General features: G+C 41.3%; 1 protein-coding gene across 2 annotated transcripts; it reads right to left on the bottom strand.

Moving 5' to 3' along the window:
- Positions 1-417: 417 nt before the first annotated feature.
- thumpd3 (THUMP domain containing 3) lies at positions 418-14944 on the bottom strand. Of its 2 annotated transcripts, none has more exons than XM_062544783.1 (10): positions 14863-14944; positions 14033-14261; positions 6476-6553; positions 5947-6387; positions 4324-4454; positions 4098-4167; positions 3893-4008; positions 2223-2327; positions 1932-2055; positions 418-1290 (listed from the first exon to the last, which is right to left on the bottom strand). In XM_062544783.1, exons 2-10 carry the CDS (start codon positions 14255-14257, stop codon positions 1108-1110), a joined length of 1473 nt encoding a protein of 490 aa, XP_062400767.1. In that variant the 5' UTR covers positions 14258-14261; positions 14863-14944; the 3' UTR covers positions 418-1107. The 2 variants fall into 2 exon arrangements, with proteins under 2 accessions (XP_062400767.1, XP_062400766.1); XM_062544782.1 differs by lacking the exon at positions 14863-14944 and adding an exon at positions 14596-14707.
- Positions 14945-17268: the final 2324 nt, after the last annotated feature.

Raw genomic sequence — 17268 nt, 5'->3', positions numbered from 1 at the left:
AGTCCAACTGGCCTCGCGAGTGTTTTGTAACACTGAGGGAGTGAACGGGAAAATATATATTTTGTATATAGACCTATATATTTTTCCAGCAGTCATTGTTTACATATTGCACGTTTAGCCTACATTTGCCCTCCAACAAAAGTACAGTAATTTCCACTTGTCTTGACAGGTTTTCCCCCCAGATAAAAAGGGACCTAATGTAGCCTAGTCTATGACATTTCAAGAGCACTGGTGACTATAGAGGGTCAATTGTAGTAATAGGCTAAATACATTTTAGTTAGTACAGTTGTTTTCAGATTCTTTAAATGACCTGAGAATGTAAGAGCACCATTAGCCTATACACTGTCTACAAAAAATATTGCACAGTAGGCGGTTCCAACACAGTTATTCCAATGACATTACACATAGACAATGAAATTCAATCTCTTGAACAATGAACTTTATTTTAGCTTGAGCAATGAAAATACACAGTAGAAGTTTCCAGTCAATAAAATGAGCATTTATAAAGGAGTGCCAACTGTCACCACCAACAGTCAACAGAAATACTTTGTCACCCAGTGTCCATAAGAACAATGGAATGGAAGTGGTTTTAAAGAAATAATAATTAAAAAAAAAAAAAAAAAAAGTATAACAAACCCAAGAGACTTCAGTTGTGTACTCAAGCGCTTTTTTCCTGTTTGAGCTTGTGGTAAAGAAATATATAAAAGTATGCTGATGGTCAAGCCAAGAATAGACCAAACAAGACATTCAGCCAGACATTTTCAAACCCGATAAAAATCTTACAATGCTTTTTGTAACACCTGAAGCCCAATCACAATGATATCTCTGCTGTGGCTTACATTTGAACAGCTGTTTTCACTTTTCACTACAAACAATAGTGAAGTTATAGCACACAAAGACCAGAAAAATCCTTTTTGATGTGAGAGGGGGCTATACTCCAAGTACAGTATGGTATGGTATGCCAGGATCCTGAGAAAAGGAACTGACTCTTTAACTGAACTGTTACTAAGTACACAAACACTCATAAATCAACACACACTGGCAACTCAATAAACTTGCTTATTCTAGACTTTAAAATGCTTTTGAATAACTAGGGTGGGTTTCTGGTCACTGCTCCTCTTTGCTGTTGTTTGGCGCTTCAGGGGATTCCCGAGGGGGTCGGTTGTCTTCGGGTGTCGTGCCGAATTCTGAGGCTGTGCGTTTCAGGACGAACACTCCAGCATGGAGCCCACCCACATTAACCCAGACGGTGTGCACCTTCCTCCACAGCCCACCCATCCGGGATAAAGCCTGTCATGGGTGACACACAGCAGATTTCAGGGAAAGGTTTTAACTTTTCACTAACTCGGTTCCTTTTCTGTTGACATTTCCCCCACAGAGCCCATTCTGACCTACATTTTGTGTCACAGCTGAAAAGACTGAAGGTCTTTCTTTCCAAGTGAGTTGAAACTCTGTACTCTAAAGATAAGACTTCAAATCAACATACAGTATCAAAATCACGGTTTTTAACGGATATCGGACCGGTAGAGACAAGCCTTCTTTTGTGTTATTATTGATTCACCGACATGACTGCTCTGTTCCCAGCAGTAATTTTCAGACGTATTGTTGGAGGAGGAAATAAAAACAAAAACGTCATTGTGTGGTCACCGGAAATTGTCTCACCAAATTAGTAGGTGGGTCAGGGGGGTAATTTCAAGTATGAGGTTTAGTGACAAACCTGGGTAAGTTAACTCAGAGAAAGTGGTAACCCTCCTACAACAAAGCGCTCTAGCATTGTTTTGTCCGGAGAATGAAGCCATAAAGCTCTTCTATTAGGAGGTTTACCAATTACTCTGGGAATACCCACTTACTCTGGGAATACCGCATAGAACAACCCTGCCAACAACAACCACGACAACAACAACAACAACAGGATACAAATACTTTCTTACTTTTGTAAAACATTTCTTGTCTTGGGTCAGCAAAATGGCTTTCCCTGTCCCGGGTCTACACACGCGGGCCATCTCTCTGAGGCATGATGGGTAAAGGTCCCAGTTCTTCTTCCTTGACCCCATCCTGCAGTGAGTACAAACATGTCCTTAAAGAGTCATCACGTAACCAATGCCGTGTTCCAGCACTGAGCTAACTCACTAAACATACAGCGTGATTCAGGCATAAGTCAGCAGCTTATGTCGGAGTTGAGCTATGAAGCGGGCAGCTCTGGCCAAGCCACAGGAAAGTACCTCTTTCCAAATGGCATGTCAGTGACAATGATGTCCACGGAGTTGGTTCTCATGGGAAGATGGCACAAATCCCACTGCACAGTGTCCACAGGCAAACTCGGAATACTGTTCAGGTTCAGAAAAAAAAAAAAAAAAAAAAGTGATAGAAACAAATAAAAACCACGTATGCACACACGAATGAAATTAGATGACACTAGGGCTGGCTAAAACTAATAATTATTTTCTTCATTAATCGTTTAGCTGTTTAATCGGTAACATTTTAGAAAATAGTGTAAAAATGTTGATCAATGCATCATAAAGCCCCCCAAAAATGCCTTGCTTTGTCCACAGGCCAATATATTAAGTTTACTCTAATAGAAGAGTATAAATAAAGCTGAAAATATTCAAGTTTGAAAGGCCGCAATTAAAGAATTTTAAGGTATTTTCTCTCCTGGGGTGCGTTCCCCGAAAGCCTCGTAAGCCTAAGGTGGTCGTGAAGTCCCTCTTATGGACGTCTTAAGGTTTTCCGACTGTTTCCCGAAACCATCGTTACTTAAGAACATCGTGAGAACACTCGTAGATCTACGAGTGCTCCAGACTCCAGAATTCTCGTTACTGACTAAGAGCGTCTTAACGCATATGCCTCAGTGGAATCACCAGCAGGATATGCAGGGGGATTACAACTAAGAATATAATTACCCAACTTACATTACCATTTTTTATTGCATTGACTTGTGATTTTCATTTTTCAGATTTTAGCGTGCAAAATAGCATTCATTCAATGAACATAATGATGTGAAAAAAAGCAGACAAAAATAGGCTACACTTAACTCATGAGACGTTGCCAGAATAGCTTGCCATTATCTTTATAGCATTTGTGTAGGCTATCTTTTATTAGGTCTATGAGGTAAAAACAGAGGATGGAACATGTGGTTATATTGTAGTCTGTGCTGCGTCAAAATCTAAGCCTAGGCTATATGTTATTTACGCCTACATTTCTTCGACCTCTTTCTTCAAACGTCTGCTTAAGTGACACCTCAAAACATTATTGCACACCGTGCTCTCACAAGTACTAGCAAAGAACTGGCACGAACGATGTAAGACTAAGCAAGTGGGAGCCTAATATGTAACCTTCCAACAAACATAAAAACAGGGCAACAATCTAATACTAAATAATAATAACAATTATGTAGCCTATGCCTGTGTGTGGTATATAGCCTACTTGGGATGCTTACATGCAGATGTCAAAGGTTTTCTATTTTCGTATTGATGTTAATTAATGTATAGATCCGAAGTTCAGACGGTAGGCCTAGCTCTGATGTGATGTCACCTGACCATGCTATCACCATCAAATTAGGGGATATTTCAGAACTTGAACAGCTCCCCTTAAGTGCATCTTAAGAGCAGTGCACGCGCGTTCACGCTACGAGCATGTTCGGGAAACAGACGGAAAAACCGAACGAATGATCTTAAGATGAATCATAGAAAACCCTCGTAAGTGCGTGCGTGTATCCATCGCTATCGTGAAACACACCCCTGATAACTAATCTAACTGGTAACCAAAATAGTTGTAGATATATTGATTCACACATACAGTAAGCTTTCTTGATAGAATTTGTCAGGCTGCTGTGTGCCCTTGTGTGTATGGGAGTACATACAGTATACAGGAAATTATCCACTGTAAAGCTCACCTGCCGCCATCTTGTTTCTTCTTCTGAATGTGATTTATGTTATTGACAGTGCGACTGACAGCCATGTCATTATTGTCTCCCGCAATGAAAAAGGAATGCTGCCATTCAATGGATCCCTAAATAAGTGAAACATAATTTGACTTGGACCAGCTGGTAAGGGGGATCAAACTACAAATGATAAAAGAAAACATGGTAACAAGCTCACCTCCACTGGTATTGCTCCAGTTCCACACATTGGGTCGATAATGACGTCAGACACCTGGGGTTTACACAGCCTGTGTAGAGGCCACAGAAACCAAACATTTGAGGGCCATTTGGGGACGAGAGTGCAAACCACTCTAGTGCTTACATTTACCTTCTGGGAGGCTCTAAACTATGAGAAGTGTCATAACATAACATGTGTGCAGTGACGCCACTGGAGAGTAGGTGACCTGAGCATGCCATAGGCCAGTGTGGAGCGCAGGGTGGTGGGGCCAAAATGGGTGATGTTCCTCCTGTGGAGACTCTCCTCTGTAAGGGCGATACCTATCACCACCTCATTGTTGTGGATATTCAACAAGACCTGGGGTGAACCAAATCAGCAAACATGGACAAGGAATTAAGAAATACAAATATTAGAAATTCAAACAGACATGACAAACAATGGGCAATTGGGTCAACAAGCTAATACGAAATACAACTATGCACAATATGATCACAATGAGTAATGTGTGTGATGCCCTCTGACAGAAGTGTACACTGAGTAAAATGCTTTTCAACTGTCAGGTGAGACTAGATGAAACAAGCCAAACTATTCTGTGGAAACACCTTGGGAAAACTATCCTGTGGAAATATGTTGGCAAATCGTGGGAGTCTCCATGAGTCTCCAAGACAAACTCTGTTAGATAGGAAGGGCTCATTCTACTGCATGCATTTTATTTAACCTTGTGATATGTTGGATCACATTTCACTGCAGAGGATAACCGTGTTTGAAGGGCACGTGACTTAACGTAGGCTGATGAACTATTTTTACGACTTGATTAAAAACAAAGTCTGGAGGCATCGTTTTCGCAGTAGGAGCCTCCTGATGCAACATGCAATGCATTTCTACCATAGCAGGATTCTTCTACTTGGCTTAGGCTAAGAAGCGTTTGACCTGACCCGTCATCGAGGCCGCCCCGTCAGTGCAAACACCTACGCAAATATCCCAGCTAAAATCATGGTTCCTCAAGTACTAGTCTGTCACCCTGAACATCTCATCTCTAGTAGGTACTGTAGCATGGTTGTCCAGTTCATCCACATACCTCACATTAGGGATATGGCAAGGGCCACTGGATTTTTCCATTTCTTTTGCAGCATTTGGCCCTAGCATTTCTTCAACCATTTTCTGCAGGCTAGTAATACAGTGTGAGCGACTCTGTACTTATAGATTTAGCAAGCAACTCGGCAGCTAAAGAAATAGCCACAAGCGCGGTATCGGAACGACACCACAGCCCGTCCTGTAGGCCTATTATCGCCCTCTTACAGTACATGTGTCACTTGATATTAATTTCTGTACAAACTAAGATGGCGAATTCGTAAAGAAACACAAGCACCCCACCTTAAGTGTATCTAAATTAGCTATGTATCAAAAAAGTGCTGCAAATAAAACTTCAATTGATATAATTGCAATAAAATCCATTTTGAAATTGATATTACGGCTTTTTAAAAATTTCATTAAATGATCAAGCCTTGGACCATTACGCGGCACCCTTCCTAGGGACCCTGATTTGTCTGATTGCATGCAGGTGCCTGAATCAGACCGAAATGGAGGCAGCAGGAGAATGTTTGGCATCAGTTTGGATTATACAGTCAATCCATTTGTTTTGTTTTTTCCTTAAGACGCAAAAATATAAAAGAATAAAAGAATATAGAATAAAAGAATATACAAGTATTCAATTTACAATTGTCAACACTCTTAAAATCTCAGGAAAGGGTTGCCCAAGGGAAGTAAATACACATATCCATACCTATGAATTTGAAATTTACCTTACCATTGATATGTATGAATTTAAGAGAAATCCTTGCAGTCATACCTCCACGTCAAACTTGGTCATATCGGCCTTCCACTGGAAAAACTCCTGCACTGCCCCACCAAAGTCTCTGGCAGCATCATTGGACGTGAAACTGTGTTTATCACCTGCCCGGTTACAGGTGACCCGAAACTTGAGTGGCTTACTGGCCTCATCTTCTAGCTCCTCTTCCTCTTGGGCGCTTCCTCGGTCACCTTCTCCTTCCTCCCCATGAGGGGCATCTGGATCTGGCTGGACCTTCTCGGTTGTCGTGACTACTGCATCACCTTCACTCAAGGCAGGGACAGGAGCATCTTCTCCCTTGGCTGGCTTGGGTTTTGTGGCATTCCCTCCTCTCCGTCGTCCCCTGCGTTTCTTCAGTGAGTTGTTCATCCTCCAGACCTCCAAGGCGTTGGACCAGGGTAACTCTGATGCCAGCTGCTGAAGGTCAGACATGGCCTCCTCCTATCAAGGGAAGTCATAATAACCTTACCATCTTACCTAACACAACGAAAACGTATGTTTTTTTTGAGAAAAATTATGTATTTCCTACCTTTGAGTCTTTGAACTGGTAATTGTCAAACTCCTTGACAATAACAAAGAGGTTGTCCACCGACTTCAAATGATGCACCTATAAGCAATGTAATACATTCATTTTAGTCTTAGTTGCGACACACAGTGCTCTGAAGAGACTATCTTGAGAAGACTGTGTACCCACACAATGAATACCCACTCAGTTGTCCTATACAGGGGTCTTCAACCTTTTTCAACCCAGGGACCCCTTGGCTAAGAGACACCATGAGCATGGACCCCCACCCTGCCCCACCCTACATTTAGGCCTGATATTCATACAGCTCTGGAAAATGCACAATACTGCACAATCTCATCCTACAGTTGCTGAGTGACATTCCAATGAATTGGCGGTCATATTCAAATCTGAAGTGGTCTTTCCATTTTGAATATTACCATCAACTCATTTGAATGTCACTCCGCAAGTGTAGGGTGACGGAGCTTTCCAGAGCCGCATCTTATATTTGGAACTGTCATTGGAATTTAAATGACATGGGGCACATTCTCATAATCTACCCAGCTATTAGGCAAACTGAAATAAAACCATGACCATCTCTATGTATGGTAAAGGGTGTGTGATGATATGGGGCTATTTTCATTCTAAAGGCCAAGGGAACTTCATCAGGATGCATAGTATCCTGGATTCATGAAATAATTGGCCTTGAACAATAAAAATCTGCCTGCCTATATGGGAATTTGACATAAAGGTGTCTATACTTATGCCCCCTGTATTTTAAGGAAGAACATGTATTAATTTACGATACATTATTTATTTACCAAGAAATTTGGTGTCCTTAAAGGTTGGATTTAATTCCTTATTCCTCTTTTTAGTCAACTTCAGCATGGAGGTCTACGTTGCCCACAAAATTGCCCTGTATACAGCATCATCAGCTTTACTGTACAGTTAGCCATCACATTTTTTTTTTTTTTTTTTAAGTTTTGCACACTGAACAAAATTCATGTGTTTCGGTCTGTGCGAAGTTGCTGGATATTGGCAGGACCTGGGACACGCTGTTGTACACCCCGATCCAGAGCATCCTAAACATGCTCAATGGGTGACATGTCCAGTGAGTATGCTGGCCATGCCATGCATTGTCATGCTGTAACATGAGGTGATGGTCTTGGATGAACAGCACAACAATGGGCCCCAGGATCTCTTCAAATCGGCAATCTATCTTTCAATCTAATCGGCAATCTATCTTGCAATCGAATTACTGCATAAATATTTGAATAAATTATTAAATAAATATTGACAAATTGTTTTGAATAATACATTGAACACTATATTGCATTTTTGACCAACAGATTGGCATTAAAAATAAAAGATACATTGATAGATCCAATTAAGGATATGGCACAATCGATCCTCCATACTGGTCATGGTATCTCTGTGCATTCAAAGTGTCATCAGTAAAATGCACCTGTGTTCATTGTCCATAACATACACTTGCCCAAACCACAACCCCACCGCCACCATGGGACCTGGCAGCCAAGAAACACGTTTGCACGTTTGTAGCTGTACACAAAGTAGCCAGGACATTCCTGCTGACAGAATGTCAATTCATACGAAGTCGTTTGACTACCATGGATACCTGGAGGGCAAGAAACGCTGACAACAATGGCTAACGTTTGCATGTTCGTAGCTATACACAAAGTGATATTTGTTCCGTCATGTGATGTGAAGTCCTCATCTGAATGACCCTGCTTGCTGGCGAATTACAGCTTGATAAGTAGTTGAAAAACTTTTGTATAGTAAAACTAGAGGTGGGCATAGATTAATTTTGTTAATCTAGATTAATCTCACTGTAATCTTGAAATTAATCTAGATTAATCTAGATTAATTTTAGGTGCACCAGCGCAAAATTTAGATGCACCTACATTTTTCATTGCATCGCCTTTAACGCTAAAAGGTCCCCTTTTTATTGCTGTCCTTTCATATAATGATTTTTTAACAACAAAAAGTCTAGAAAAAGCTTGAAACACAATAAACGATTTTTTTTCTTTACAAAATTATTTATATAAGCCTATTCTACATACTGAAATGTCTGATATTCATGACGGCACACTTTATGCATATTGCAGCCTACTATATTACAACTCTGCCTCTTTAATTCAGCTGTCTGCTTGAAACCTCAAAATGTAAACAAAGCCTAGCATAGTTGGCTAGTTTATCATAGTTTACTAGTTGGACTGCTCAGTTTCCCCACGTGTGTTTACTTAAGTTTCAATGTGGGCTAATACTTTTTCTCCTTTCGAGTTTTGGAGTTGGAAAACATTGGTAGGCTATTGAGATCATCATCCAACTCATGCAAGAGTGACTTGAATGTAAGAGTTTTAATCAACTTTCTGCAGCAATGATGCTAACCGGAATTTATATTAATTTAGCTAACGTCTTCTATATGCATCATTGCTTTCACGATAGTGAATGTTTTATTTGGATTAAATGTGCATGTCGAGGGGCGGGTCGCGACTCGCGAGTGTCCATTGAGCGCGCACGGGAGAGTGAGGGAGAGGGAGAGAAAGCGGGCCAAGGAGAGGGGGTTACTTCTATTAGGAATGAGCGATCAGGTGCCATTCGGGAGGGGTCTGAGCTTATCGTCCATGTTGGGAGGATGTATCATTGGTTACTGTTTGGTAAAGTTGCACGCATAGTCTACAATGACAACTTGTGAAAGAAAACAGCCGAGCAGCGTCAGGTGCACCAGTGCGACCTAGACTTTTTTCAGGCGCACTCCTAAACATTGGCGTTCGCGCTAAGATATCAAGGTGAAAGTGATCATAGCTTGCGTGGTATTCATGGGTTTCATCAGGTCCCTTTCCACAGATGTATTAATCAAGCACCATGAAGTCTGCATTGATAATCAAGGTGCTTGATTTTATACACCTGTGGAAAGGGACCTGATGAAACCGAATAGACCCAGCTCCCAGCCCAACTTTGAGAATAGATTAACGCCGATATTTTTTTTATCGCCCGATAAGAGTTGCACGATAACGCAGCACGTTAACGCCGATAACGGCCCACCACTAAGTAAAACTAAGAACCTCCTGGCAAGATCCTTGATTAGTTCACTGGGTTTCAATGATGTCCTTGCCCGCCAGCCAGTAGTTGTGATGTCACAAACAAAGTATGAATTGCATGCTACCTCAAAACTTGCTACATCTGTGGCATTGTGCTGTGTGATGGAACTGCACATTTTAAAGTGGACTTTTATTGTGGCCAGCCTAAGGCACACCTGTGCAATAATTATGCTGTGTAATCAGCATCTTCATATGCCACACCTGTGAGGTGGATGGATTATATCGGCAAATGAGAAGTGCTCACTAACACCAATTTAGGCAGATCTGTCAACAATATTTCAAAGAAACAGGCCAGCGAGTGTAGTGGACAGGGAGTAGCCATCAGTGAGGTTGGCCACCAAGGCCATGTCATCCGCATAATTAAATAGCTTGAGTCCGTCGTTGCTGCAGGTGATCCCATTTGTATTGATGGAGAATAGGACAGGTGACAACACACAGCCCTGAGGCACTCCGGTATTTAAAATAGGGGTGGACAATTTGTCTTGTTACAGTGTCCAGAAGAGTCAGGATGGCATCCTCCAGACCTCCCTTTGATTCATAAGCAAACTGTAGTGGGTCCAAGCTCTCTTCATTTGGAGAGTGGGTACACACATCCAAGGAGGTTTGTCCACAGGTGCCAGACAAATGTGTGCCAGACAGTGGAACTGTGGTGGTCTGCACTGCAATTGCTCCAAAAATATGAACTTTATTACTTTCAAAACATAGCAACGTTTCAATCACCATGGATCTTGATCAGGCATCTAAGGCATCCAAGCTCTCTCCGACCATGGTGAGGAGTTCAACAAGTTCAAAAGACTACTATAACGCACCAAGGAAAACACAACTACATAATAGAGTAGGTTTATTATGGGTATGTGGTAGCATGTGGGTCTCATTCAGCTTCCACCATTGGGCAAGGCACTTAACCCCAAGACTTTCATGATGTGGTAGCGTAGTGGTTAAAGAGCTAGCATGCAGTAGCCTGAACAATTGTGGGTTCAATACCCGTTTTCTGCCGAATAGCTCCAAGGACAATGACCTTTGTATTATAACTGCCACATTTCAGTCACTTAGATTAGAAGCATCTGCTACATTAATACATGTTCTCACTATAAATGTACTGAATGGGAATCCACAGTAAAAAGAGGACTGTGATATTTGTATTATATTTACAAAGGGAATGCCACTGAATTTCTGGGAAGTTGAATTTGAAGAAAATAAAGTGTCATCCGACTTCAGTTCCTAATGGACTATATGCCATGGAAGGCTGTTTCAGCCAGCACATTTATCGGTGGCAAGTCGGTGGCATACAGTATAGGCAATTCATACGTAAAAATAAAATAGGCTTAGACTGATCTCTTTTGTTGTTTCAATAAAATCACAGTAGAAAGAAAGTCTTACTGTTGTCAGTGTCCACGGAGTGTCCTCAGCATATTTGCAAACAAATAAAAAATAAATAAATGCTGACAATGCTATGCAAATTACGGAATTTCTGAAAAAGAGCCATGGCACTGCCTTCCTGTCACCTATGTCTGCTCTGTCCCCATCCTCTCCTTAACAAAGAAGGTGAGTTGATCTGATTAGATGATGCCCTCAGACAAGGCGTGGATAACATTACAGCATTGCAACATACCACATGCACACGCACTAGTGACCTCAAAAGACAATTGATGGGCTAGGAGGGCAGCGCTACGTTAACAACATTTCTCAACAGTGGAAGTGAATAAGAAAAAGTTCCTTATCGCAACAAGGCACTGAATTTTCCCACAAATGCAGCCAGGGTTGTGCCTGGGTATTTTTCCGCTCTGCGTGCTTTAAGGCATGCTATTCATTGGATCGGTCATGACGCCACATGCTCGGGAGAAGATTCGGACACATCACATCTGTTGAACTCTAACTGGCATGGGGCAAAGGAAGTCTTGTTTCCTCTTGTCTGCAGCAGGGGAAAGAAGCACGACTAAACTCCACGGGCTTATTCAACAGCAGGTGCAATTTAGTAATGCGTACAATTCATGAAGATCACAGAACCCCACCAGTAGCTGGTAACACCCAGGGCAAAAAATGCACTTGGTCTTTAAGAGAATGTAAGCTTATATTTTCAGAACATGGGCAAACAGATGTGTTTTGACCAACAAAAAGTAAGGAAACTTGACTTTGGCCCATTTTATCTCCCCTTTAGTAATACCAACCAGTAAAGTGTTTCATATCATTTTTATCGTTGATTTGTCACCTTTACAATGAGGTATAGCTTGTAAGTATAGGGCAATCATGGAATGATCTATACAGCCAAATGTCTGAATAGTGGCAACCGAAAATGTGCCAAAATGGCCAGTAATAGGGTTCTGCTGCCAGACATCTCATTTTGGGCTTCAAGTGCTACCAGATGAGTTTAGATACCGGGATGAGAATCTGGAGCCAGTGGCAATTCCATATCTCCAGAATATGGGACCAAATGCCATCCTCCAGGATGACAACGCTCGCCCCCATAGAGATGGGATCATCAGAGAGTACCTCCAGAATTTGGGAGTGGAGAGGATGGAATGGCCTGCCGTGACATGAGTCCAGACCTCAAGCCAATTGAACACTTGTGGGATCAGCTTGGGCGTGCTGTACGTGCCAGAGTGACCAACAGAACCAGGTTGGCTGACTTAACAGATCCTTATCGAGGAATGGAATGCTATCCCACAGCAGAATGTAATCAGGTTGGTGACCAGCATGAGAAGAAGGTGCCAAGCTGTTGTGGCTGCATATGGATCCTCTACACGCTACTGAGGACCCTGACACTGAGTATAAAATTAACGAATGTATGCCTAACATGCTTTGTTTTTCTCATTTCTGTGGGAGAGTGCAATTGTCAATGCTTGAAGTAACAAAGGTGAATTCCAAAAGCATAACAGGCCATTTTGGCACATTTTTCGTTGGCACTACTTACACGTTTGCTTGTGTTGCTCATTCCATGGGAGCCCAATGCTTACAAGCTGTACCTCATTGTAAAGGTGACAAATAAACGATGAAAATGGCATAAAACACTTTAGTGATTGGTATTATTAAAGTGGAGATATGAAGAGTTTGATTCCAAAACGCTATATATCCATTTTTAAAAACATTAAAAAGTCATGTTATTTAATTGTGTATTTCAGGTAATATCAATAAAAATGCAGTTGTTTTGTTTTGATTGAGTAAAGATAAATCAACTTAACTTAAACCAATACAGTTCCACTGTAATTACTTGCAAAAAAAAATAAAATAAAAATATTTATGAAAATTCATTAAAATGGTGGATATAGCGTTTTGGAACCAAACTCTTCATATAATGGGCCAAAGTCAAGTTTCCTTACTTTTTGTGAGCGGTTTACATTACATTAATTAATTTAGCAGATGCTTTTTTTAAAATCCAAAGTGACTTCCATACAGTATGTCAATAATATTGTACTAGGCACGGGTCACTTGTACTGTGCTAGAGTGCTGTTCTCTCCTGTTCTTTTTCCACACTCACACTGCAGACTACAGTAATTCCCCATGTATTTGCATTGGGCATAAGCCGCAGGACAGTGTCTTATGAAAGTTAAAAGAAACAAACCTATAGTAATACCATATTAACTCACTGCCCCCATGTATTAACCCATAACTGAATACAATTAGCAAAATCAACTCTAAGTTGCAGCTAATAGTTGAGAAATTACGGTAAACTGTACCCAATCATGGTTGAGCTGCTGTGCTCTAGAATCTTAGCATAGGCATCGATCGCCGTGCCCAAGTCCACCTCCTCAAGCGGTCCCAGGGGAACAGATAACTGTACCATGCCCGGGTATGGGACAGAGCAAATCACACTGGTCAAATGAACCGGAGTTTAGAGGTCAAACATGCTTGGGTAGGCCTACTGTACAGATGGCATAATGTTAGTATGCCTTAAGTCTGTCAAAAGGTCATCAAAAAATAAAAAATTTGGCCTGGAAGATTCAATCTCTGTAGTGAAACATATGTTGTTGCATTGAGTTCTTACTCTGAGGTCCTGTAGTTTAATACAGTGAAACTTAGCTATTTGCTACTCATTTTACAAATGACAAATACCATTCTGTTCAATACATAAAACACTCCAGCAGTTTTATCTGCCAACCGATTAATAATAGGGGTGCTAGTGCAAAGTGCAACAACGACCCCTGCTGTCCAACAATAGATCAAATTGAGCTGCTAATATAAAGGAACTTTTTCAGAAAGGATTTAGTAGAATACGTCTACTTTAGTGCTGAGGCTATACACACAGACACACAGACACAGACACACACAAAATCCAGGTCTACGACAACAATTTATCAATTCATCAAATTGGTTATTAATGAAAACAAAACATGGTTTGCAGAATAGTGCCATGTCGTTTGTGTGGTAGGCTATGTTTCTTAACTTAACCTTCACTGAACAGCCTCTCATATGCGGCCAAACATCAGATGAACATTGACATCAGTGTTTGCATGACAAAACTTACCAAATGAAGTTTATCTGTAGGTATTTGGAAATATATCCTGCCTCGGTCTTTACTAATCCTTGCATCAGCTTCAATTTTCTCTCCAACCTCTTCTGCAGCAGTGTGTTCGAAACCAGTGGGAACTGTTGCACCAATGGTTACTGTAAAGATAGACAGCTCTCCGACATTCGGGATGTTTGCTTCAGTACAAAGATTTCCATCACTAGCCTCATTTGGTGTCGACATTGTCCTGGATAGCGAGAAGTGTGGACGTTAAAATACACGTTTAGTTCACAAGAAGAACGTAATAGTAATAACGTTTAGCCTACAGTTAGAGGATTACAGACTTCACTTGTAGCCTACCCTACGAATTGAGCCAATCTCAGTTTTGAACTAAGTACGTCGTCTAATTTGTGCTATTATGAACGAAAGTTGTTAAATTAACTGCAAATGTCTACACGCTTAGGCTAAGTTAACCCACGGTCCACAGCAGCGTAAGCTAACTTGATGTAAGCTATCTGCCTGTCATTACAGTGTAGCCTAAGTCCTTGCACATTAGATTCACAGAATTATTAAGTCAGTACCCTGCTTGAATGACGCGTAAATGAAGAAAGTGAATAAATAGTAGAGTCAACAGGCGACGCAAACGTATCAGTTCAACTCATTCCTTCATTCTACCGACAAAACCATGTGGTGACAGCATGCTAGAGACAGTGCAGAGACAAGAAGACGCACAGTGCATGTTGGCTTCCACATTGCATTCATTAAAAAGTCGTAGGTTATTTGTCGCATAGAGCTGAAAGGCCTAGCATTGTAGACATGTCAAGAGTCAAGACTGTTAATTGACCTACGTTTGAACAACCTGTGTGTTTAACAGGGGATTCTGCCACGATCAGAGTTTAGCCTACTGAGATCACCAATCTTGAAATATGGGATCTCTCTGCTGAACTGTCTAAAACTTCCGGGTTGTTGCGAAAGCCCACAAGGGATGTATTTTCTCTCCAGCTGATGGCGCTGTTGTGTTCAGTGAGAAGATTCTGCACTCAGCACCGATTGAATCTTTGTTAATGCAATGTAGCCTACACTGGCATGAATGTCTCTTCATGTTTGCAGTTATGCGAACAACAATAAAATAAATCTTTCAAGAATGTGATGTAATGTGACTGTAGAGCAAAAAAATTTTGTTTGTTGGGAATGTAGAAAACCAAAAAAAGGGGAAAAAATCAAATAGCCTGGTTCTGGCTGTGACAGAAATGCTGAGCCTACTGTGCACCATGAGATCCTGAATGATGTTACTTCTGTTGACGTTCCACGTAAACAAACAAAACACTACTTTCCAATGCAAGCTTTCTCACTGCCCCAACCCATATGCATGCTCATGCTCACTAACCCCCAACAACCCCTCCCCTAAACATCTTGTTGGTGTTTGGCTGAAATATGGTTGGTTGGTACACAGCCTGTGCCCTAGTATTGTTTGACGTTTACAGCCCCTGTTGTCTCCAGAGACCAGATTTTTTTCACAATGTATTCAGGGAGCTGGCAGCAAGCTGATCAAAGGGAGATGGCTATGATTTGAGACAAAAATGAAATTGCTCTTAAAACCATGCAAGATCTCATAGTGCACCTTTAAGATGCTATACTTCGTTGGTCCGATAAATGCCCTGTTGGAGCAATGGAAAATGAACAGGATTCCAGCATGCTTTAGAAATCCACTAGTCATTCTGCTGCCAACTCCTTGTAGACTGAAGGGTTAAAATGTCCTCATCGGCAACAATTTTATTCTTAACAGTGTTCCACTCCAACGGTTTTTGACAGTTATGCTATGCAGCGTGACTGCTCTGACAAAGCAAGGATGAGGCTGCTTGGATAGTGTGACTGGAGTTCTGAGGTCCAGATGGGATTGTTTGTTGGTCCCGGCTGGAAATGGGCCTAAGGCTTTGCCTGCAAAATCACCACCCATCATTTCCAGCCTGCAGAACTGTTGTTACTATGCACATAAACCGTTCATGAACAAGCCTTTTCCTATGTGCTCTGGTAGGGGTCGTCCCTATGTTCCCCGGTCGCAATACATACCAGGGAACATATAGGACCCTTTATGGGAAAGGTGAACATTGAACCCATTTAAAAATTTTAAAACAGTAGGCCTATCCTATGTTCCCCGGTCCCTTATACAAAATGGGAAACATAGACCTGGGGAACATAGGTACACTCCCTATACCACAGTTTTTTTCTGGAAAAAGATGTGGACTCTGAAAACAGGCAGGCAAACACCATAATGTTTTTGCATTGAACTTGCTGAATTTGCTTGACATGCTGCTGTACCAGAGGTGAGTCTTTGGTTAATCGCTTTCGTTAGGTTTGTAATTAAGGGAAACAGGGGTGCCTGCCAAAGAAAGTGAGCCCTCACTTGCAGGGTTGCCTTGAGGATGATGTTTCCATAGTCATTTCACTGATTACAGAACAAATCCTCTACATAAACACAGAGCCATAAAAGTGTCTGAGTTGCCATAATGTGCATTTGCATTTAATACTTATGTTCCAACATTTCATTATTCTAAGAGTCCTAAGGCTGCTTGTGTGTAAAAGGGGATGTCTCCTTATATTTTTCCCACTACTCTGTATATCGGCGATCCCTCATTCAACCAGCCTCCCTATCACAGGGAGTAAACCATCATCCTGCACCTTCCCCTCGTTGACTGATCATTGATGAGAGTAGAATGATGAAGAACCGTTGTCAAATTTGGGATTCCCTCATAGGTCTGTCTGGCCAAGAGCCCATTGAATCCCATTTCCAATGTCCATGTGAATACAATCGCTAATCCGGCATGTACCTATATTTCTTTGGATTTCAGTATACAACTGCATTTAAAACAGTTGTTTTACGAGATTGCTACACTTTTGAAACGATTTGTTAAGATTTTAATGCACCAATCAGTTTCATTGCACTGCTAGTTACGCCCATGCTGGAAGTCGTTAGACAGTGAACCTTTTCCAGACCCACTCTCAATTACAATTGAAAGGTATGCATGCTACCCAGACTAAAATGCAGGCCAAACTCTTGACAAAATGTTGGTGTGCCTTACAGGACTTGGGCCTGCTCAGTGCAAATTATGACATGTGACCGCTATTCATTAAATTGCAGAATGTTGATCCAGATCAAGTATCTTAGGACCTTTACAGTCTATTTTTGAAAATGTTCGACTACCACACAACTAGCTGTAGAAGTGATGGCAAATGAGAGGTGACTAAAAAGACTC

The sequence above is a fragment of the Sardina pilchardus genome, chromosome 9 (assembly GCF_963854185.1).
Source record: "Sardina pilchardus chromosome 9, fSarPil1.1, whole genome shotgun sequence".
Classification (NCBI taxonomy): Eukaryota; Metazoa; Chordata; class Actinopteri; order Clupeiformes; family Clupeidae; genus Sardina; species Sardina pilchardus.
Note: the sequence above shows the minus strand (reverse complement) of the source record. Positions and strands in the feature narration are given on the sequence as shown.